General features: G+C 44.3%; 1 protein-coding gene across 1 annotated transcript in view; it reads right to left on the bottom strand.

Moving 5' to 3' along the window:
• Nucleotides 1-24,805, bottom strand: part of YDJC (YdjC chitooligosaccharide deacetylase homolog) — a 42,958-nt gene that overhangs the window by 15,787 nt on the left and 2,366 nt on the right. Inside the window, exon 2 of the mRNA XM_073559129.1 lies at nt 1,919-2,104. Within this exon, the coding sequence (XP_073415230.1) occupies nt 1,919-2,085 (167 nt within the window). The 5' untranslated portion in view covers nt 2,086-2,104. The remainder of the gene's footprint in view (nt 1-1,918; nt 2,105-24,805) is intronic.

Below are 24,805 nucleotides of genomic sequence, written 5' to 3'. Positions count from 1 at the left end.
GATGACCTCAAATCTGACCTAATAATTTTAAGGCAAGAGAACAACCTCTCTACACTAACTTGGGTTGGAGGCAAAGCCGTAACCACATGGGCAACATCTCTAACAATTTCCGGGTATAAAGGAATTGCCTCATGCACAGTTAGTTTTGATGAACGGTTGAATTTTTCTATTTCTTTGAGAGCAAGTGAAACATTTTGCTGAAATATGGTCAATCTGCTGCTATAGGAGACGGAGTGAAATCTTTTTCCTTGCGGCAACGCTTTGCCTTCTCCATGTCATCCAAATACTTGTTAAAGTCAAACTCCTCATCTGATGAGGATGAAGATATGGCAGCAGTAGCACTGTCAGGACCCAAGTCCTCTTGTGCCTGGCAGTCCTCCTCTAGGCCACTCATCCAAACTGCTACCTCAGTCAGAGCTTCTTTTCCTTTAGTAAGCTGTTGATCATCCAGCAATATACGATGACTTGGGTACACATAAACAGCTGCCAGAAAAATTTTACTTTCCAATAGCTGTGTGTCTCTCTCCATTTCATTGAAGCAGAAATGCCATCTGCGATTAAACCTCTTCTTTGGGACAGGCAAAATAGCAAGTTCTTCCACTCCCTTATAAAAATACCAGGAGTTAAATCCTCAGCTTGTAATTTTTTAGTCACTGTAAATGGGTGATTAAGCAATTCCTTCAATTCAGCCACCTGTTTCCATTGACCTTCATTTAGGGTTACCTGAGGGTTCATCATATCTATAAGAAATGGTTTTAGTGCAAGCAATCGCTCAATCATTAAATAAGTGCTTCCCCACCGAGTGGCTTGATCGACAATTGCCCCTTTCCCAGCACGTCTCTTCAAGATGGAATCAATTTTAGGGGTTCTGGCGGCAATAACCAATTTCCTCACTTTTCCAGTCAGATTTCCAGCATGTCCCTCTTGCAGACTATCTCTTATTGCCAGCTGCAGCGTGTGCACAACACAGCGCATGTGATGAATAGGAAAGTGTTTTGGAGGCACCTTCAACAAGATCATCTATTTCTAAAGTATAATTTTGCTGTTCTTCTGTTGTAATATCTGTCTGTTCCTCAGTTACATGAACAGCACTGTGGCCTTCCATCTCAAACATACTGAATCCTAAGTTTTCTTCTAGCTGTTGTTCATTACTCATTCATCAGTTTAATTGTACTTATGTTTCAAGCATTGTCCGTTACAACAGCAAGAACCTGTTCTTGTGTGAATGCAGCCTTAGATCAGGAATAGAACAGTCATTTATAGGACATTTCATAACTCCCAAATTCCTATGAAAAAATATTCAGCACATTCTGCATTGAACTACTGCACCCAATTTATTATAAATTTTAGGAGGCGGTCCATTTTATTCCGACCACCAAAATGAGCACCGACTCCGACTCCACAGCCCTGGTATAAAGTCCATATATCCCCCACATACTGCCATACAGACTTCAGGTGTGGAGGGCCAGTCTCCCCTAAAAGGTATACGGGGGGAGCATTTTTCTGAAAAATTGGAGGCATGTGAAGGCCCAGTAAAGGCTCCATGCAGTAGAACAGGAGTCTTGTTATGGCTCCATACACCACAGAGACATAATACGCCAGTGTGAATGAAGCCTTACAGTCAGAAATTATGTGATATTTGGGGGAAATCACACATAGCAATGAGAGAACACTAATTCACATTTTAGTTCCATTAACAAAAAGAAGACTCAAAATGTGCAGTTATGGTTGAATACCACACTGGAAACTATGATGAGCTGGGTGTGGGATTACTGCGAGTATACAAGTATCGTCACCGGTGATGCAAGGCGGCACAAATGTTTGCGGAAGAGAACATGACCTGCAGACATGTAAATATATCAGCTTAATGGCATCTAAGGGTGCGCCTCCCATCACATTTAGCGTCCATGTCTCTTACCTACGAGCTAGTTCTGCCGCACAAGCTGCCGACACGCCATTCACCAGCAGAGATACATTCGTTATGGCGCCAGAGTGGAAACATTCGATGATGCCAACATCTCTGCGAGGGCAGTAACCGAAGTCATCTCCTGTCACCACCAGCTTGATCCCGGTGTTCACAGACATGGCCTGCAGCCCAGCGTGACTGGAAAAAGTTGAGAAAAGTGCAGACTATGCATTAAAAATCACTACAGGTGCATCCTTATGTCTACCCTGCGGTAGGTTGTGTCATGTGCCAACTCCACAATATAACCTGCTGACACACTATAAATGGAGTCCACAAACACAAGTCACCAGGCTCATGATCTACAGCCGATGGGGTTAATAGGAAAGACTAAGGGTAAAGTCATTGCAGACGTGCTACAAAAATGAAGTTGATTGTCCCATTTATCTCAAGCTGCAGATTTAGTCCCAGGACCTTATACAGTCGGTGTGCGTCATCAGACCCACGGGGGTACAGCAGGGTTTGTGAGAATTAATATGACGAAAAGACGCACATTTAGCTCTAGGAAGAGGCCTCCTAAGCCGTCTATATGGCCATATAGGTCCATAGGAAGCTTAATTCAATGTTACCTTGATATCTGTAACCCGATGTCTTATTCCAGAAAAATCCATGGTTTTCTTATATGTAACAGAGTTGTGGGCCGACAGATCTGTATGAGAATCTGCCTCCAGAGCTTATTTTACATGAAAGGAGGAGTCACCAGTGTGAGACGTGTAGATCAGGAGAGCAGACTGTCAGTCATTACATGTCTAACACTTAACGCCTTGCATTAAAAATGAGCTCTGGAGGTAGAGTCTCTGCGAAATCTATGTCCAGCCCATAGAGCTTAACAGATAAATTTACATATTAAGAAAAATGTAGATTTCTCTGGAATTAGACACTGAATAGCAGCTATCAAGGTATCATGTTATTCAGCGTCCTATGACCTACATGCCCATACAGACCATTTAGGAGAGGTGATCCTACTGACAGATTCACTTTAAATCACTATTTGTTCCATAAAAAATACCAGAATTATGACGAATCAGGACAGAGGTGACAGGAGAATATTTTAGTAGGGCAGATTCCAAATGTGAGGCACCAGGGCAGAGGTGAAAAAAGATGACCTTAATGGGGCAGAAACAGGAGTTACACATGTAGAGATGAAAGAGATTTCTCAACAGGCAAAAGGAAGCAGGTGGATTTTGAGATCTATAAAATAGAAATAAAGATCCAGACAAGTTGTTCCGCAGTTTTTCCAGGATCAAATAAGCAATGGTTTTCACACAGTTGACTGAAGGATAAATGCAAATATCTGTATATGTGGTGGCCAGGACTGTGGGAAAAGCTGAGTGGACGGCGATCAAATTACAGAAACGACCTAAATATGGAAAAATCTTACCGCACTTTAAATATTTACTTTTACTGGAGTTATGGAAACAATGTAGCCTGAACTGCTGTTTTCTGCAATGCCGAGTCATGCATGGCCGAAAGACCTCATACACAAGAAAATTAATGTTGATTCTGGTTTACAATGTTTATGCAAGGACTATCGCTAACTCTGAAGTGCTCTGAGCTCTTTGGATTAGGACTTCCCTTCCCTCTGGCGAAAAAAAAAAAAAAAAAAAAAAAAAAGGAATACTCAGGGTAGCAGAAGATATAAAATGAGAGCAAAAGCTGGTGACATTTCCCCTTTAACCCCTTAAGCCCCAAGGGTGGTTTGCACGTTCATGACCGGGCCAATTTTTACAATTCTGACCACTGTCCCTTTATGAGGTAATAACTCTGAAACGCTTCCATGGATCCCGGTGATTCTGACATTGTTTTCTCGTGACATATTGTACTTCATGTTAGTGGTAAAATTTAATTCATATAACTTGCGTTTATTTGTGAAAAAAATGGAAATTTGGCGAAAATTTCGCAATTTTCCAACTTTGAATTTTTATGCCCTTAAATCACAGAGATACGGCTCACAAAAAACTTGATAAGTAACATTTCCCACATGTTTACTTTACATCAGCACAATCTTGGAACCAAAATTTTTTTTGTTAGGAAGTTATAAGGGTTAAAAGTTGACCAGCGATTTCTCGTTTTTACAACACCATTTTTTTTTTTAGGGACCACATCACATTTGAAGTCACTTTGAGGGGTCTATATGATAGAAAATACCCAAAAGTGACACCATTCTAAAAACTGCAAGGTGCTCAAAACCACATTCAAGAAGTTTATTAACCCTTTAGGTGCGTCACAGGAATTTTTTGAATATTTAAAAAAAAAAAATAAAAAAAAATGAACATTTAACTTTTTTTCACAAAAAAAAAAAAACTTCAGGTTCAATTTTTTTTTATTTTACAAAGGGTAACAGGAGAAATTGGACTGCAAAAGTTATTGTGCAATTTGTCCTTAGTACGCCGATACCTGATATGTGGGGGGGAACCACTGTTTCGGCGCATGGCAGACCTCAGAAGGGAAGGAGCGCCGTTTGACTTTTTCAATGCAAAATTGGCTGGAATTCAGATCGGATGCCATGTCGCGTTTGGAGAGCCCCTGATGTAACTAAACAGTGGAAACCCCCCCACAAGTGACCCCATTTTGGAAACTAGACCGCCCAAGGAACTTATCTAGATATGTGGTGAGAACTTTGAACCCACAAGGGCTTCACAGAAGTTTATAACGTACAGCGGTACAATTAACAAAATCATATTTTTTCCACAAAAATGATCTTTTCACCCCCAATTTTCATTTTCCCAAGGGTAACAGGACCCTAAAAGTTATTGTGCAATTTGTCCTGAGTACGCTGATACCCCATATGTGGGTGTAAATGACTATTTGGGCGCATGGCAGAGCTCGGAAGGGAAGCAGCGCCATTTGACGTTTTAGGCTGGAATTGAGATCGGACACCATGTCGCGTTTGGAAAGCCCCTGATGTACCAAAACAGTAGAAACCCCCCACAAATGACACCATTTTGGAAACTAGACCCCCCCAAGGAACTTATCTAGATTTGTGGTGAGCACTTTGAATCCCCAACGGCTTCACATACGTTTATAATGCCCGGGCGTGAAAATAAAAAAAATCATATTTTTCCACAAACATGATCTTTTAGTCACCAATTTTTTTATTTTCCCATGGGTAACAGGAGAAATTGGACCCCAAAAGTTGTTGTCCAAATTGTCCTGAGTACGCTGATATGCCATATGTGGGAGAAAACTACTGTATGGGCACATGTCGGGGCTCGGAAGGGAAGTAGTGGCGTTTTGGAATGCAGACTTTGATGGAATGGTCTGCGGGTGTCATGTGCGTTTGGAGAGCCCCTGATGTGCCTAAAATATTGAAACTCCCCACAAGTGACCCCATTTTGGAAACTAGACCCCCCGCGGAACTTATCTAGATGTGTGGTGAGCACTTTGAACCCCCAAGTGCTTCACAGAAGTTTATAACGCCTGGGCGTGAAAATAAAAAAAAATTTTTTTTACACAAAAATAATATTTTTGCCCCCAATTTTTTATTTTCCTAAGGGTAACAGGAGAAATTGGACCCCAAAAGTTGTTTTGCAATTTGTCCTGAGAATGCTGATACACTACATGTGGGGGTAAAACACTGTTTGGACGCATGGCAGAGCTTGGAAGGGAAGGAGCACCATTTGACTTTTTCAACGCAGAATTGGCTGGAATTGAGATCAGACGCCATGTTGCATTTGGAAAGCACCTGATGTGCCCAAACAGTGGAAACCCCCCAATTCTAACTCTAACCCCAACACACCCCTAACCCTAATCTCAGCCCTAGCCCTAACCCTAATGGGAAAATGGAAATAAATACATTTTCTTTTAGTTTTATTATTTTTCCCTAACTAAGGTGGTGATAACGGGGGGTTTGATTTACTATTTATGGCGGTTTTTATTTTTGGCAGCTGTCACACGCTAAAAGATGCTTTTTATTGTAAAAATAGTTTTTACATCACCACATATTGAGAGCTATAATTTTTCCGTATTTGGACCCACCGAGTCATGTGAGGTCTTATTCTTTGCGGGACGAGTTGACGTTTTTATTGGTACCATTTTCGGGCACGTGACATTTTTTGATCGCTTTTTATTCCGATTTTTGGGACGCAGAATGAACAAAAACCAGCGTTTCATGAATTTCTTTTGGGGGGTGCGTTTACACCGCTCCACGTGCGGTAAAATTGATAAAGCGGTTTTATTCTTCGGGTCAGTATGGTTACAGCGATACCTCATTTAGGTCGTTTTTTTATGTTTTGTCGGTTTTATGCAATGAAAACTATTTTATATAAAAAATTATTTTTGCATCGCTTTATTCTGCGAGCTATAACTTTATTTTTTGGCAGATGATGCTGTATGGCGGCTCGTTTTTTGCGGGACAAGATGACGTTTTCAGCGGTACCATGGATATTTATATGCGTCTTTTTGATCGCGCGTTATTGCACTTTGGTGGTATGATAATCATTTTTTGCTTAGTTCTTTATTTTTTAAGGGGTTCGCCAAAGGGGTTAACTAATGGGACAGTTTTATAGGGCGGGTCGTTACGGACGCGGCGATACCAAATGTGTACTTTTATTGTTTGTTTTTTTTAATTTTCAAAAAATGAATTTTTGGGGGAATATTTTTTTTTTTTACTAATTTATTTAGCGATTTTTTCAAAATTATTTTTACACTTTTTTTTGTTTTTTTTAACTTCATTATATTGTCCCAGGTGGGACATCACTGTCCTGTGACAGATCGCTGATCTGTCACATCACATATCACTGTGACAGATCAGCGATCTGTCACAGGCATAGACGCAGATTTCCTCATGCCTGCGCTTTGCAGGCAGTGAGGAAGTCAGCTCCCTACAGGCCCCCATTGCCATCTTGGATCCGGGGGCCTGTAGGGAAAGAGCCCCCCGCAGCAGCGCTGCACATTGCGCTGCCGTGGGGGGCTCAGGGAAGCACGGAGGGAGGCCCCTCCCTGCCGATGCTTCCCTTTAACCTCCGGTACACCGCGATCGCGCTTGATCGCGGTGTACAAGGGGTTAACGTGTCGGGGGCGGTCCGTGACTGCCCCCGACACATTGTGCCAGGTGTCAGCTGTGATAATCAGCTGACAACCGGCCGCGATCAGCGGCGCTCACCACGTGGGTGCCGCTGATCGCTATGACGTACTATCCCGTGCCTGGGAATTAAGTCCCAGGGCACATGGACGGGATTAGTACGTCATATGGCAGAAAGGGGTTAAAGACTATCTAGATAGCAGTGCATAAAATATCAAATTGAAATTTTTCTTACTAATGTTGCTGCTAAAACAGTACAGTATGGCAGGTTTATTTGCCTTTACAGCTTCTGTCTAATGCTTGACCCCGGAAAGCTGCAGATAGACGGCCTTACAATTATCACATTAAACTACACAGAAATTTACCCATTTAGAAAGTCAACAAAAATAAAAAACACCACTTTACTGTAATCCGCGCCAGATACAGGTGCTTCTCACAAAATTAGAATATCACCAAAAAGTTACTTTATTTCAGTTCTTCAATACAAAAAGTGAAACTCATTATAGAGTCATTACAGAGTGATCAATTTCAAGTAATTATTTCTGTTAATGTTACTATACAACATAGTTATTAAGGTTAAAGGAAGACTTTAAGTCCATCTAGTACAACCCATATCCTATCCTAACCTGCCCTAACATATTGATCCAGAGGAAGGCAAAAAAAACCCATGTGGCAAACAGTACAGTCATGGCCAAAAGTTTTGAGAATGACACAAATATTAATTTTTACAAAGTCTACTGCTTCATTTTTTCTAATGGCAATTTGCATATACTCCAGAATGTTATAAAGAGTGATCAGCTTAACAGCAATTACTTGCAAAGTCAATATTTGCCTAGAAAATTAACTTTATCCCCCAAAACACATTTCAACATCATTGCAGCCCTGCCTTAAAAGGACCAGCTAACATCGTTTCAGTGATTGCTCCATTAACACAGGTGTGGGTGTTGATGAGGACAGGGCTGGAGATCAATCTGTCATGATTAAGTAAGAATGACACCACTGGACACTTTAAAAGGAGGCTGGTGCTTGGCATCATTGTTTCTCTTCTGTTAACCATGGTTAACTCTAAAGAAACACGTGCAGTCATCATTGCACTGCACAAAAATGGCCTAACAGGGAAGAGTATCGCAGCTAGAAAGATTGCACCTCAGTCAACAATCTATCGCATCATCAAGAACTTCAAGGAAAGAGGTTCCCTTGTTGCCAAAAAGGCTCCAGGGCGCCCAAGAAAGACCAGCAAGCGCCAGGACCGTCTCTTAAAAGTGTTTCAGCTGCGGATCGGGCTACCAGCAGTGCAGAGCTTGCTCAGGAATGGCAGCAGGCAGGTGTGAGTGCATCTGCACGCACTGTGAGGTGGAGACTCTTGGAGCAAGGCCTGGTCTCAAGGAGGGCAGCAAAGAAGCCACTTCTCTCCAGAAAAAACATCATGGACAGACTGATATTCTGCAAGAGGTACAGGAAGTGGACTGCTGAGGACTGGGGTTAAGTCATTTTCTCTGATGAATCCCCTTTTCGATTGTTTGGGACATCTGGAAAACGGCTTATTCGGAGAAGACCAGGTGAGCGCTACCACCAGTCTTGTCTCATGCCAACTGTCAAGCATCCTGAAACCATTCATGTGTGGGGTGGCTTTTCAGCCAAAGGAATGGGCTCTATCTCAGTCTTGCCTAAAAACACAGCCATGAATAAAGAATGGTACCAGAATGTCCTCCAAGAGCAACTTCTCCCAACCGTCCAAGAACAGTTTGGCGATCAGCAATGCCTTTTTCAACATGATGGAGCACCTTGCCATAAAGCAAAAGGTGATAACTAAATGGCTCAGGGAACAAAACAGAGATTTTGGGACCATGGCCTGGAAACTCCCCAGATCTTAATCCCATTGAGAACTTGTGGTCAATCATCAAGAGACGGGTGGACAAACAAAAACCTTCAAATTCAGACAAAATAAAAGCATTGATTTTGCAAGAATGGACTGCTATCAGTCAGGATTTGATCCAGAAGTTGATTGAGAGCATGCCAGGGAGAATTGCTGAGGTCCTAAAGAAGAAGGGTCAACACTGCAAATATTGACTTGCTGCATTAACTTATTCTAACTGTCAATATAACCTTTTGTTACTCATAATATGATTACAATTATATTTCTGTATGTGATAAAAACATCTGACAAACACACATAAAAACCAGAGGGCAGCAGATCATGTGAAAATATAATAATTGTGCTATTCTCAAAACTTTTGGCCATGACTGTAAGCTTCACATTGGGGGAAAAAAAATTCCTTCCCGACTCCACATACGGCAATCAGACTAGCTCCCTGGATCAACGCAATATTAAGGAAACTAGTGTATATACCCTGTAATATTATACTTTTCAAGAAAGGCATCCAGACCCTTCTTAAATTTTAGTAGGGAATCACTCATTACAGCATCATATGGCAGAGAGTTCCATAGTCTCACTGCTCTAAGGCTAAGTGCACACGTACCGGAACTCTCGCGGAAATTACCGCGAGAATTCCGGAATTCCAGTCCGCGGGAAAATCGCATTTTAAATTCCCGCGATTTTCCCGCAGAAAAACTAGCATTTTGCAAGCGTAATTAGCTTGCAAAATGCTAGCGTTCTCCAAGCGATCTGTAGCATCGCTTGGAGAACTGATTGACAGGTTGGTCACACTCGTCAAACATAGTGTTTGACGAGTGTGACCAACTTTTTACTACTGAGGCCGCCTATGCAGCATCAGTAGTAAAAGATAGAATGTAAAAAAAAAAAAAAAAAAAAACGGTGTTATTCTCACCCTCCGACGTCCCGCGCATCCGTTCCCAGTAATCCTTTGCGAAAATGCCCGCGATGACGTCAGTTCTCGCGGGATCGCGACGTCTCGCGGTAATTCGCGATGACGTCGCGCGAAGGACCGCGAGACTTCGCGATCCCGCGAGAAGGGACGTCATCGCGAGCATTTTCGCAAAGGACTACTGGGAACGAGAGCGTGAAGAGAAGCAGGAAGGCTGCGCGGGACGTCGGAGGGTGAGAATAACAATATTTTTTATTTTAAATTCTATTTTTTTACAGGGATATGGTACCCAAAGCCCGGAGGACAGTCTCCTCTCCTCCAGACCGTGGGTACCATCCGCAATTGTTCTGCTTACTTTCCGCATGGTGTGCACAGCCACATGCGGGAAATAAGCGGAACAATGCATTCCTATGGGTGCGGGATCGCCGCGATTCCGCAAATTAATGAGCATGCTGCAGTTTTTACCGCGAAGCGATTCCGCCGCGGTAAAAACAGCAGCATTAGCACAGCATTGCGGAATCCCATAGGAATGCATGGGATGCTTATTTTTCGCGTTTTCGCGGCAAAATCGCGCGGTTAAAACCGCCGCGGAAACGCGAAAAAAAGCCACGTGTGAACTCAGCCTTATAGTAAAGAATCCGCGTCTGTGAGTATGCTTAAACCTTCTTTCCTCCAGACGTAGAGGATGCCCCCTTGTCCCCGTCACAGGTAAGAGTAAAAAGATCATTAGAAAGGCCTTTGTACTGTCCCCGCATATATTTATACATTGTAATAAGATCACCCCTAAGCCTTCGATTTTCCAAACTAAATAGCCCCAAGTGTAATAACCGGTTTTGGTATTGCAGACCCCCTAGCTCCCTAATAACCTTGGTCGCTCTTCTCTGCACCCGCTGCAGTTCAGCTATGTCTTTCTTATACACCGGAGACCAGAACTGTACACAGTATTCTAAGTGTGGTCGCACTAGTGACATATAGAGGTAAAATTATGTTCTCCTCATGAGCATCTATGCCTCTTTTAATGCATCCCATTATTTTATTTGCCTTTGCAGCAGCTGCCTGACACTGGCCACTAAATGTGAGTTTGTCGTCCACCCATACACCCAGGTCTTTTTCATTGACTGTTTTGCCCAGTGTTTTACAATTAAGCACATAATTATACATCTTGCTCGTTCTACCCAAGTGCATGACCTTGCATTTATCCCGATTAAAGCTCATTTGCCATTTATCAGCCCAAGCTTCTAGTTTACATAAATCTTCCTGTAATATTAAATTGTCCTCCTCTGTATTGATTACCCTGCAGAATTTAGTGTCATCTGCAAATATTGAAATTCTAATCTCTATGCCCCCTACAAGGTCATTAATAAATATGTTAAAAAGAAGCGGGCCCAATACTGACCCCTGTGGTACCCCACTGCTAACCGTGACCCAGTCCAAGTGTGCTCCATTAATAACCACCCTTTGATTCCTATCCCTGAGCCAGCGCTTAACCCACTTACACATATCGTCCCCATTGTCCTCATTTTATGTATCAACCTTTTGTGTGGCACCATATCAAAATCTTTTGAAAAGTCCATGTACACCATGTCCACTGCATTCCCTTGGTCCAGTCCGGAACTTACCTCTTCATAAAAGCTTATCAGATTAGTCTGACAGGAACGGTCCCTTGTAAACCCATGTTGATATTGGGTCATGAGGTTATTCTTCTCCAGCATAGTATCTCTTAGAAAACCCTCCAGGATTTTACCCACAGTTGAGGTTAAGCTTACTGGACTATAATTTTCAAGTTCAGTTTTTGTCCCTTTTTTGAATATTGGCACCACATTTGCTATACGCCAGTCCTGTGGTACAGACCCTGTTATTATGGAATCCTTAAAGATTAAAAATAATGGTCTATCAATGACTGTACTTAATTCCTGCAGTATTCGGGGGTGTATCCCATCCGGGCCCGGGGATTTGTCAATTTTAGTGATTTTTAGACGCCGCTGTACTTCCTGCTGGGTTAAGCAGGTGACATTTCATGGAGAATATTTTTTTTTTTTTTATCATTGATCATGTTATCCGTCATGGGATTTTCTTGTGTAAATACTGTTGAAAAAAAGTCATTTAGCATATTGGCTTTTTCCTCATCCACCATTTCACCCAGACTATTTTTAAGGGGGCCAACACTATCATTTTTTAGTTTCTTATTATTTATGTAGTTAAAGAATATTTTGGAAATATTTTTACTTTCTCTGGCAATGAGTCTCTCTGTCTCAATCTTTGCTGTCTTGATTTGCTTTTTACAGAATTTATTTAATTTTCTGCATTTATTTAATGCCTCATCACTACCTACTTGCTTTAATTCTCTAAATGCTTTATTTTTGTCACTTATTGCGCCCCTTACAGCTCTATTTAGCCATAGTGGTTTCCTCCTATTTCTAGCATGTTTATTCCCATATGGTATATATTGTGCACAGGTCCTATTCAGGATGCTAATAAACGTCTCCCATTTTCTTTGTGTATTGTCTCCCATTTTCTTTGTGTATTTTTATGTCTCAGGATATCGTCCCAGTTCATTGCACCAAGATCATCTCTCATCCATTGGAAACTTGCCTTCCTGAAGTTTAGTGTCCTTGTAACCCCTCTACTACACATCTTTTTAAAGGATACATGAAAACTTATTATATTGTGACTGATCACCATTACCCAAGTGACACTCAAACCTTATATTTGATATGCGGTCTGGCCTGTTGGTTATCCCCTTTCTGCCATCTGACGTACTATCCCGTCTATGAGACCCGGGCCCCTATGCCCATGGACGGGATAGTACGTCATAGCGATCAGCGGCGCTCACACTGCTGATTGTGGCCGAGTGTCAGCTGATTATCACAGCTGACACCCAGCACTGTGTGTCAGGGGCAGTCACGGACCGCCCCAGACACGTTAACCCCTGGCACACTGCGATCAAACACGATCGCAGTGTACCGGGGGTTTAGGGAAGCATCGGCAGGGAGGGGGCTCCCTCCGTGCTTCCCTGAAACCCCCAGCGCAGCGCGATGTGCTGCGCTGGTGTCCTTCCCTGCAGGTCCCCGGATTCAAAATGACGGCGGGGACCTTCGGGGGCCTGCAGGGAGCCGGCTTCCTCAGTGCCTGCAAACCGCAGGCATGAGGAAGCCTTTTGCACTGCCTGTGACAGATCGCTGATTTGTGATGTGATTCCCTGACCCCGCACCTTTCATGCATAAATACCTTTTTTTATAAAGGTTCAGATGTATGTAAACTGCCGCTGGCCGGGGCTTATTCACTTGCTCCCCCCCTCCCTGTCTTGCTCTACACATTTCTTCTTGTGTAGAGCAAGCCAGGGAGGGGAGGGGGGAGCAAGTGAATAAGCCCCGGACAGCGGCAGTTTACATACATCTGAACCGATATAAAAAAGGTATTTATGCATGAAAGGTGCGGGGTCAGGGGGAAGCAAAAGTACTAAGAGAATCCTTATGTGACACACAATTGAATGATATCATTATATGATATCTCAAAAAAGGGGTTACAGATTCCCTTTAATCATGACCATGAGTAATGATCATGATTAAGAGCTAGTGTAGCTCAAAACGCGTCAACTTGTGTTTTTTTTTTATTTTTATTTTTCATGTTTTAAATCTACTGATAAATGTGAAGTTTTACGACTTTGGCGGTTGCTGGATTTTCCCCATTTTCTTCACAGTTCATTTACTCAGGAAACCAGCCTGAAGTCTCCGTGCACCGCACCCCTATTCCAGGAATTTCTCAACCCAGTGAGCTGATGGTTGCTCCATTGTGTTTTTCGACCTTTTTAAACGCTTAGGAAGCTTTTGCAGGTGTTTATTGCTATCGTATTTTCCGGCGTATAAGACGACCAGGCATATAAGACGACCCCCCAACTTTTCCAGTTAAAATAGTAAATCTTCTTAAAAGTCGGGGGATCTTCTTATACGATTGTGTCATCTTATATGCCGGGTGCGGAGCAATCTTCATATGGCGGGGGAGTGGTCCCGATGAAGAAGGGAGGGTGCAAGTGGAGTTATCATCCCCTTTTACCTCATTGGTGGCAGCGGTGCGGCGGCTCCTCCATCTGCAGTGTGGCGGCTCTGTGCTGGGTGTCTGCTCCTTTTTCCAGCGTGAGGGCGCTGTGCTGGGGGGGGGGCGGGGGCGGCTCTCTGTCCAGCGTCGGGGCTCCTCCGGCATTTCCCCATAGCCCGGAGGCCAAGGCAGCTGCAATGCGGTGGCCTCCGGGAAAATGGCCGCCGGACCCCAGACGAGATCTGAATCTGAGCTCGCGTGGGCTCCGGCAGCCATTTTCCCGGAGGCCACCCCATTGCAGCAATGGTGCTGCCTGGGCCTCCGGGCTATGGGGAAATGCCGGAGGAGCCCCATCGCTGGACAGAGAGCAGCCGGCCCCAGCACAGCGCCCCCACGCTGGACAAACAGAAGCCTCCAACCCCCAGCACAGAGCCGCCACACTGCTGAAGGAGGAGCCGCTGCACCGCTGCCACCAATGAGGTAAAAAGGGGATGATAACACCACTTACACCCTCCCTTCTTCATCGGGACCACTCCCCCCTTCATCGGGACCACTCCCCCCATATGCACTCGGCATATAAGATGACACCCGGCGTATAAGACGACCCCCGACTTTTAAGCAGATTTTCAGGGGTTAAAAAGTCGTCTTATACGCCGGAAAATACGGTACTTATTCTAATTTACTGAGATAATGACTTGGGTTTTCATTGGCTGTAAGCCATTATCATCAACATTAACAGAAATAAACCCATGAAATACAGTAGATCACTCTGTTTGTAATGACTATGTAATATATGAGTTTCACTTTTTGTATTGAAGAACTGAAATAAATTAACTTTTTGAGGATATCCTAGTTTAGTGAGAAGCACCTGTACAGTTAGGTCCATATATATCTGGACAGAGACAACATTTTTCTAATTTTGGTTCTAGACATTACCACAATGAATTTTAAACAAAACAATTCAGATGCAGTTGACGTTCAGACTTTCAGCTTTCATTTGAGAGTATCCACATTAAAGTTTAAGAGTTTAGGAATTTCAGCTCCTTAACATGTGCCACCCTGTTTTCAAAGGGACCAAAAGTAATTGGAAAATTGACGCCAAGGCTATTTAATGGACAGGTGTGGGCAATCCCTTAGTTATGTCATTCTCAATTAAGCAGATAAAAGGCCTGGAGTTGATTTGAGGTGTGGTGCTTGCATTTGGAAGGTTTTGCTGTGAAGGAAACATGAGGTCAAAGGAGCTCTCCATGCAGGTGAAACAAGCCATCCTTAAACGGCAAAAACAGGAAAAACCCATCCGAGAAATTGCAACAACATTAGGAGTGGCAAAATCTACAGTTTGGTACATCCTGAGAAAGAAAGAAAGCACTGGTGAACTTATCAATGAAAAATGACCTGGGCGCCCACGGAAGACAACAGTGGTGGATGATTGCAGAATAGTCTCCATGGTGAAGAGAAACCCCTTCACAACAGCCAACCAAGTGAACAACACTCTCCAGGAGGTAGGCGTATCACTATCCAAATCTACCATAAAGAGAAGACTGCATAAAAGTAAATACAGAGGGTTCACTGCACGGTGCAAGCCACTCAAACAAAGAATAAAAAGGCTAGACTGGACGTTGCTAAAAAACATCTAAAAAAAAGCCAGCACAGTTCTGGAAGAACATTCTTTGGACAGATAAAACCAAGATCAACCTCTACCAGAATGATGGAAAGAGAAAAGTATGGCGAAGGCGTGGTACAGCTCATGATCCAAAGCATACCACATCATCTGTAAAACACGGCGGAGGCAGTGTGATGGCTTGGGCATGCATGGCTGCCAGTGGCACTGGGTCACTAGTGTTTATTGATGATGGGACACAGGACAGAAGCAGCCAAATGAATTCTGAGGTATTCAGAGCCATACTGTGTGCTCAGATCCAGCCAAATGCAGCCAAACTGATTGGTCGTTGTTTCATACTACAGATGGACAATGACCCAAAACATAAAGCCAAAGCAACCCAGGAGTTTATTAAAGCAAAGAAGTGGAATATTCTTGAATGGCCAAGTCAGTCACCTGATCTCAACCCAATTGAGCATGCATTTCACTTGTTAAAGACTAAACTTCAGACAGAAAGGCCCACAAACAAACAGCAACTGAAAACCACCGCAGTGAAGGCCTCGCAGAGCATCAAAAAGCAGGAAACACAGCGTCTGGTGATGTCCATGAGTTCAAGACTTCAGGCAGTCATTGCCAACAAAGGGTTTTCAACCAAGTACTAGAAATGAACATTTTATTTACAATTATTTGATCTGTCCAATTACTTTTGGTCCCTTTATAAACAGGGTGGCACATGTTAAGGAGCTGGAACTCCTAAACCCTTCATCAAATTTTAATGTGGATACCCTCAGATGAAAGCTGAAAGTCTGAACTTCAACTGCATCTGAATTGTTTTGTTTAAAATTCATTGTGGTAATGTCTAGAACCAAAATTAGAAAAATGTTGTCTGTCCAAATATATATGGACCTAACTGTATGTCTGGATCTGGCCAGCATTGCTACACTTTGCATTACACACAGTGTATTGGCAGGGATAACTCGCACACATACTGGGCAGATTTTCGGTGTGCGCATCATTCATGTGCTTTGCATCACACGGTTTCTTATCTGACAGCTGATTACACACAACAGCAGACTATGGAACTGTGGAAAATCTGAAACCAGACGTGTCCTTCTTGTGACATCTCTATCAGTAAGACATTATACCAGTACATACACACCACTCGTATGGTCAGGCCATTAATTACACGGACGTCTGTGGACATTTATCCTCTGAAATCTGATGACAGTAGGAATATCTGAAGTTATATTCTACAAGGGGTTTTCAAGTTATTCCATTTCCATAGGGTCACTGCAGGAAATAGACAAGCACTGGACTTGGTCAAAGTCCCGGCAACCTGTATGTTATTTCTGTTTTGGGAAAATTCTAAGTCAATACTAAATGTTAAGGCGGTTCTATAATATAGCAGTTCTATAATATACAGGAAGGATTTATTAATCCTCTCATAGGCACACAATGTTACATGGCTGGTAGTGGACATATAGTACAGGTTGGTTCTATAGTATAACGGCAGTATATTACACAGGGCGGTGCTACAGTATAGCAGCAGTATATTACACAGGGCGGTGCTACAGTATAGCGGCAGTATATTACACAGGGCGGTGCTACAGTATAGCGGCTGTATATTACACAGGGCAGTGCTACAGTATAGCGGCTGTATATTACACAGGGCGGTGCTACAGTATAGCGGCTGTATATTACACAGGGCGGTGCTACAGTATAGCGGCAGTACTGTATATTACACAGGGCGGTTCTACAGTATAGCGGCTATATATTACACAGGGCGGTGCTACAGTATAGCGGCAGTACTGTATATTACACAGGGCGGTTCCACAGTATAGCGGCTGTATATTACACAGGGCGGTGCTACAGTATAGCGGCTGTATATCACACAGGGCGGTGCTACAGTATAGCGGCAGTACTGTATTATTACACAGGGCGGTTCTACAATATAGCGGCTATATATTACACAGGGATGTGCTACAGTATGGCGGCAGTACTGTATATTACACAGGGCGGTTCCACAGTATAGCGGCTGTATATTACACAAGGCGGTACTACAGTATAGCGGTTGTACATTACACAGGGCGATGCTACAGTATAACGGTTGTACATTACACAGAGCAGTTCTACAGTATAGCGGCAGTATATTACACAGGGCGGTTCTACAGTATAGCAGCTGTATATTACACAGGGCGGTTCTACAGTATAGCGGCAGTATATTACAGAGCGGTTCTACACTATAGCGGCAGTATATTACACAGAGCGGTTCTACAGTATAGCGGCAGTATATTACAGAGCGGTTCTACACTATAGCGGCAGTATATTACACAGGGCGGTTCTACAGTATAGCGGCTTTATATCACACAGGGCGGTGCTACAGTATAGCGGCTGTATATTACACAGGGCGATGCTCCAGTATAGCGGCAGTATATTACACAGGGCGGTTCTACAGTATAGCGGCAGTATATTACACAGGGCGGTTCTACAGTATAGCAGCTGTATATTACACAGGGCGGTTCTACAGTATAGCGGCAGTATATTACACAGGGCGGTTCTACAGTATAGCGGCTTTATATTACACAGGGCGGTTCTACAGTATGGCGGCAGTATATTACACAGGGCGGTTCTACAGTATAGCGTCAGTATATTACACAGGGCGGTGCTACAGTATAGCGGCTTTATATTACACAGGGCGGTGCTACAGTATAGCGGCTTTATATTACACAGGGCGGTGCTACAGTATAGCAGCAGTAAATTACACAGGGCGGTGCTACAGTATAGCGGCAGTGCTGTATATTACACAGGGCGGTTCCACAGTATAGCCGCAGTATCTTACACAGGGCGGTTCTACAGTATAGCGGCTGTATATCACACAGGGCGGTTCTACAGTATAGCGGCTGTATATCACACAGGGCGGTTCTACAGTATAGCGGCTGTATATCACACAGGGCGGTTCTACAGTATAGCTGCTGTATATCACACAGGGCGGTTCTACAGTATAGCGGCTGTATATTACACAAGGCGGTGCTACAGTATAGCGGCTGTATATTACACAGGGCGGTACTACAGTATAGCGGCAGTATATCACAGGGCGGTTCTACAGTATAGCGGCAGTATATCACACAGGGCGGTTCTACAGTATAGCGGCAGTATATCACACAGGGCGGTTCTACAGTATAGCGGCAGTATATCACACAGGGCGGTTCTACAGTATAGCGGCAGTATATCACACAGGGCGGTTCTAAAGTATAGCGGCTGTATATCACACAGGGCGGTTCTACAGTATAGCGGCAGTATATCACACAGGGCGGTTCTAAAGTATAGCGGCTGTATATCACACAGGGCGGTTCTACAGTATAGCGGCTGTATATCACACAGGGCGGTTCTACAGTATAGCAGCTGTATATTACACAGGGCGGTTCCACAGTATAGCAGCAGTATATCACACAGGGCGGTTCTACAGTATAGCGGCTGTATATTACACAGGGCGGTTCTACAGTATACCGGCTGTATATCACACAGGGCGGTTCTACAGTATAGCGGCAGTATATCACACAGGGCGGTTCTAAAGTATAGCGGCTGTATATCACACAGGGCGGTTCTACAGTATAGCGGCTGTATATCACACAGGGCGGTTCTACAGTATAGCGGCTGTATATCACACAGGGCGGTTCTACAGTATAGCGGCTGTATATCACACAGGGCGGTTCTACAGTATAGCGGCTGTATATCACACAGGGCGGTTCTACAGTATAGCAGCTGCATATTACACAGGGCGGTTCCACAGTATAGCAGTAGTATATCACACAGGGCGGTTCTACAGTATAGCGGCTGTATATCACACAGGGCGGTTCTACAGTATAGCGGCAGTATATTACACAGGGCGGTTCTACAGTATAGCGGCAGTATATTACACAGGGCGGTTCTACAGTATAGCGGCTTTATATTACACAGGGCGGTTCTACAGTATGGCGGCAGTATATTACACAGGGCGGTGCTACAGTATAGCGGCTTTATATTGCACAGGGCGGTGCTACTGTATAGCGGCAGTAAATTACACAGGGCGGTGCTACAGTATAGCGGCAGTACTGTATATTACACAGGGCGGTTCCACAGTATAGCGGCTGTATATCACACAGGGCGGTTCTACAGTATAGCGGCTGTATATTACACAGGGCGGTTCTACAGTATAGCGGCTGTACTGTATATTACACAGGGCGGTTCTACAGTATAGCGGCTGTATATTACACAGGGCGGTTCTATAGTATAGCGGCTGTAAATTACACAGGGCGGTTCTACAGTATAGCGGCTGTATATTACACAGGGGGGTTCTATAGTATAGCGGCTGTATATCACACAGGGCGGTTCTACAGTATAGCGGCTGTATATTATACAGGGGGATTCTATAGTATAGCGGCTGTATATTAGGCTACTTTCACACATCAGGTTTTCGGCGTCAGGCGCGATCCGGCGTCGTGCCGGAGCGCCGGATCCGGCAAATATTTCGTAAAACCGGATGTGACGGCTCCGTTTTTCTTCCGGATCCGTCTTTTTTTTGACAGACAAAACCGGATCCGTCTCATCCGGTTCATCCGTTTTTCTAACCGTTTTTCGACGGATTACGCCGGATCCGGTTTTTAAAATTGACCCTTGTGGCCTTCCGAACGGGATTGGCTACTGAAAAACTATATATAGCGTGTTCCTACAGCCCTTCTTTGACAGGTTGTAGAGGAGAAAGTGCAGGTTGGAGAGAAGAGCAAGTTACTGGCAAAGATGGATGTTGTGATTGGAAATATTTTGAAGAATTTGGCGGATTTTACAGCGGAGGCGAATCGTTTGAGGGTGATTGTTCTGGAGAAGGAGAGAGCGAGACAGCAGCGCATCAGGCATCGTAGACGACGTTTGTGGATCCACCCCATCACAGCCAAGAGAATGACGCGTGGGGTCTATTCTACACTCTGCATGGACCTTCGACGAAACCCGGATAAATTTTTTGGATATGTTCGGATGAAAATGGAGAATTTTGATTACTTGGTGGAGCGCATTGCACACCTCATAAGAAGAGCGGACACCTATTGCCGCTTCTCTGTTTCACCCGCAGAGCGTCTGATGGTGACTTTAAGGTAAGCCACATTTATTGGATGTGATCGCATCAGAGCACACTTTCACTGCAATCTTGTTGGTGGTAGTTTGTATCTCCAAGTGTTATAGCTGAGTTTTGGTATGTAATGCTGTGATTTTAAACTAATTGATTGTTTTTTAATTCCCCACAGATTTCTTGCAACTGGAGAATCCCTTTCGTCACTGCATTTCCAGTACAGACTCGGGATTTCCACCATATCTGGAATTGTGAAGTACACATGCCGTGCACTGTGGGACTCCTTAGCTGAAGAGTTTTTACCAGAGCCCACAACAGAGAGGTGGATTGAAATTTCAGAAAAGTTTCAACACATATGTCAGTTTCCCAACTGCTTGGGCGCTGTGGACGGGAAACATATCCGCATTGTAAAGGCAGCCGGATCGGGATCGGAATATTTCAATTACAAGAAATATTTTTCCATTGTCCTCATGGCCATCGCTGACGCGGAATACAAATTTATTGCTGTTGATATTGGGGCCTATGGCCGCTCCAATGACTCTCAAGTTTTCAAACTGTCTGCCATGGGGCGTAAACTGTATGGAAACACCTTCCAGTTCCCACCCCCTAGACCGCTGTCGCAAACATCTGGTCCACCTATGCCATTTGTCTGTGTAGGGGATGAAGCCTTCCAGCTGTCAGAACACCTTTTGAAACCGTACGGTAGCAGAGGATTGTCAAGAACAAAACGCATTTTTAATTACCGCCTCACAAGAGCAAGAAGAATGGTTGAATGTACCTTTGGTATTCTGACAGCCAAATGGCGGGTCCTATTGACTGCGATCAACCTCAAGACAGAAACTGTGGATGAGGTGATCAAAGCTTGCGTGGTACTCCACAATTTTGTTATCTGCAAGGAACCCATTTCCATTGAGGACACCTCTGAAGAAACCACCTTGCAAGATTACCATGACATTACCACTAGAAGTTCTGTGACGGTTTCAGTAATGAGGGACAATTTTGCACAATACTTTATGTCACCTCAAGGCAGAGTACCCTGGCAGGATGACAGAGTGTGAAACATCTGTGCCCAACCAAACTTGTGTACCTTCTGTACCAACAGTATATACCTTTGCCAACCAAAGTTGGCTATCTTGTCATGGTCTTACTATTTTTACCTTTAGGCCACAGGTGTGTACCTGGCTGTGTTTTATGCAAAGTATTTCACCTTGTAACAAAAGTTGTGTACATTGTTAGGAAATCACCAACAATAAACACAACTTTTTAGGTGAAATACTTTGCTTCAAACACAACCAGGAACACAACTGTGGCAAAAAGGTAAAATGTACCCACAGTTATATACCTGGTTTTGAATACCTTTTTACCTTTGAAATACCCTGTATTTAACCTTTTTTTTTTTTTAAACATAGTTCGCCGCAGAAAGAAATGACAGACAACCATTGTGAAACGATAATTTAACTTTTATTTAAAATATTTTTTTTTTTTGTAAAATGTTTTTAATGTGCAAAAAACTTTTTTAATAAAGGTTTTAAAAACAATAGGCATTTTTATTAAAAAACACATTACAAATCTGTGGTGTGGGGTGGAAATACTGCTGGAGGGGCTGCGGGACACTTCGACACTGGGAGTGTGGAGAGAGGACTGGGATCGTGGTGGGGAAGGAACAGTTAGAGGTGAAGGTGTGGAAAAAACTACAGAATGGGTGGACATGTGGGAGGCAGAAGAGGTGGTGGGTGGTGGAGTGGAGGGTTGGGCAGGGACTGTAGGAGCAGATGATGTTGATGGAAAGTTGTATGGGGAAGGAGTTTGGTATGGGGCAGGTTGCTGGAAGTGGGGAGATGTCTGGTACTGGGGAGGTTGCTGGTACTGGGGAGGTGGATGGTATGTAATAGGAGGGGGAGGATGGAAAGTGGCTGGAGGGGGTGCAGGTGGAGGAACTACTGTGGTGGGAGGAGGAGGTAGGGAGGTAACGTGCTGGAGAGCACCGTGGCATGAATGCATTACATGCATCTGCTGGATAGGAGAGAGCGTTTCCATGCGCTCGACAACAGACCTGAAAAAGGTGTGGTTTGGCGAAGATCTTGCTTCTGAATGCATGGTTTGCAGAAGTGTCTTCACCTCCAGAATGCTGGAGTTGATCTGCTGAAAGCCTGCGGAGATTTGCTCTGACAAGACTTTTAGACAGTTCTGGAAAGATGCATTCAGATGCAAGAACTCTGGCGCATAAGTCTTTTCCTGACCCCTCTGCCGCTGCCGCCCAGTATCCGCAGGTGTACTAGAGGTGGCAGGGGCAGAAGGGTGGGGTAAAGGGAAAGCGATCTCCTCACCAGCAGCTTCATGTAATGTAGGCGGCCACGATGCTCCTGTGCTGGTGGATGGGACAGATGGGTCGAATGTGTGGGAAGGCTGGGAAGGTGCAGATGTACCGGGGCGGTCGAAGTGTCCCTCGGTGCCGGTCTCCTCAGGGATCGCTTCAGAAGGGTCCAATCGTGCAGGCTCCCGAGTGCTGCTCACCGTGCTGTGGAATAAAGAGAAAACAATTAAAATAGTGACATGGTATGGTCCTGGCTGAAAAAAAAAAAAAGTTACATAGAAACATTTTTTTTTCCACATGTGGTGTGTAATATTTACCTTCTGGTGACCATTGTTTCCCGGAGGAACGACAGGGCTTGTGCGTACTTGTACTTGCTCCTGCGTCCTCCAGATCCACTCGGGGCCCGCATCTCTTTATTGAACTCCTTCTTGAAACGATCCCTCACAGACCGCCACCGCTTCACAATTCTGTCCCCTGAAACGAGAAAGGAGTGGTTAGTATACAACATCAGTGTTTCCCAAACTCCAGTCCTCATGGTCCCCAGGGGTCATGTTTTCAGGATTTCCATAGTAAATGGAAATCCTGAACACATGATCCTTCCATAGTAAATGGAAATCCTGAACACATGATCCGTGGGGACAACGAGGACTGGAGTTCGGGAAACACTGGTTTACATCAAGCAACCGGTACTGTATATACTTACGCTCTTTAATCTGGGCCCGAGCATCGAGGTCCTCCCAGCGGCCCACAAGGAGCGAACAGATTTCCTCCCAGAGTCGTCGGGTAACAATCAGGTCAGCATGGCAGCGGTCAGCCATATTCCATAGCGGCTCCCTTTCTCTGACGAGATCGATGAGGTGGTCCACATCAATCCCTCCATCCTCACCGTCAGAGTCGGGAGCACGCTGTGAAGGCTGTTAAAGAAAAAGACAAAAATAACATAATTAGCCTCCACAAAAGAAATGAAATAAAAAGTGCAAAAAAAACAAAGCAAAAATATTTATACTTACACGCTGGTGACCGCCGCGTTGCTGTCGCCGACGACCCTGGGAGGCACTGCGAGGACCTCTTGGCCAAGCACCAGATTGGGAAGACTAGAGAAGAAAACAAAAAATGTTATGTCTTTGGATGTAGGCATTTGTTTGCTGTGTGTGGTCTGCAGAACATTGTTTTCTATGTGTTGTGTGTAGTGTGATGTTGTGTTTCTGCGTTTGATGCAAAAAACTTACCAATTGTGAGCCCACTCCAGGTGTCTGTCCACCCCTTCCTTCTTCTTCTGGGAGCTCCTCTTCATCTTGTGATTCCTGTTTTGAAATAAAAGGCAATGAATAGACATATATTACAGAGATGATGGATTTTGGAAATAAAAACTTACCGTCAAACGCTGACGATGCGAGGGAGGGCTCCCAGAAGAAGATGTGCTGTCTTCCTCATGGCCAGACTCCATGGCTGTGGGTGGTGTTCCTGATGCTGCCATTGCTGCTGCTGCTGCTGCATCTATTGGGCGGCTGTTGAATAAAGAGAAACAAAGGGCCAATGAATATCTTGATATTCCATGGCCCTAGTTTGGCGGAATGGGGGATTTGATAATTACCGTCTCTCATCTGCTGCTGGACTCCCCTCCCGTTGTTCAGCATGCTCCCTTTGCTGCTCCATTTGGGGTGGTGGTGGTGCTGATGGTGCTGCAGTGGTCTCCTGCGCCTGGTTGCTGTCTTGGGTGGCATGTTGGGTGTGGCGGAGGGTCCCACTGTCATGCTTTTATATGTGTCTTGTGGGCAGAGCTACTGAGCATGCTCAGACCAAAAAAAAAAACGGATCCGGCCACCGGATCCGGCTATCGTCGGATCCGGCGCATTGCGGCGCTCATAGGCTTTCATTGTGTGAAAAAGCCGGACCCGCCGGGTCCGGCTTTTTCGCCGGAGACAAAAAAACGTTACAGTAGCCGTTTTTTCCAGACGCCGGATCGCGACACGTTGCCGGATC

This window comes from Dendrobates tinctorius, unplaced genomic scaffold (genome assembly GCF_039654945.1).
Source record: "Dendrobates tinctorius isolate UK_male_01 unplaced genomic scaffold, ASM3965494v1 ptg000265l, whole genome shotgun sequence".
Taxonomy (NCBI): Eukaryota; Metazoa; Chordata; class Amphibia; order Anura; family Dendrobatidae; genus Dendrobates; species Dendrobates tinctorius.
The sequence above is the reverse complement of the archived record's forward strand: the minus strand, read 5'-3'. Positions and strand labels throughout refer to the sequence as shown.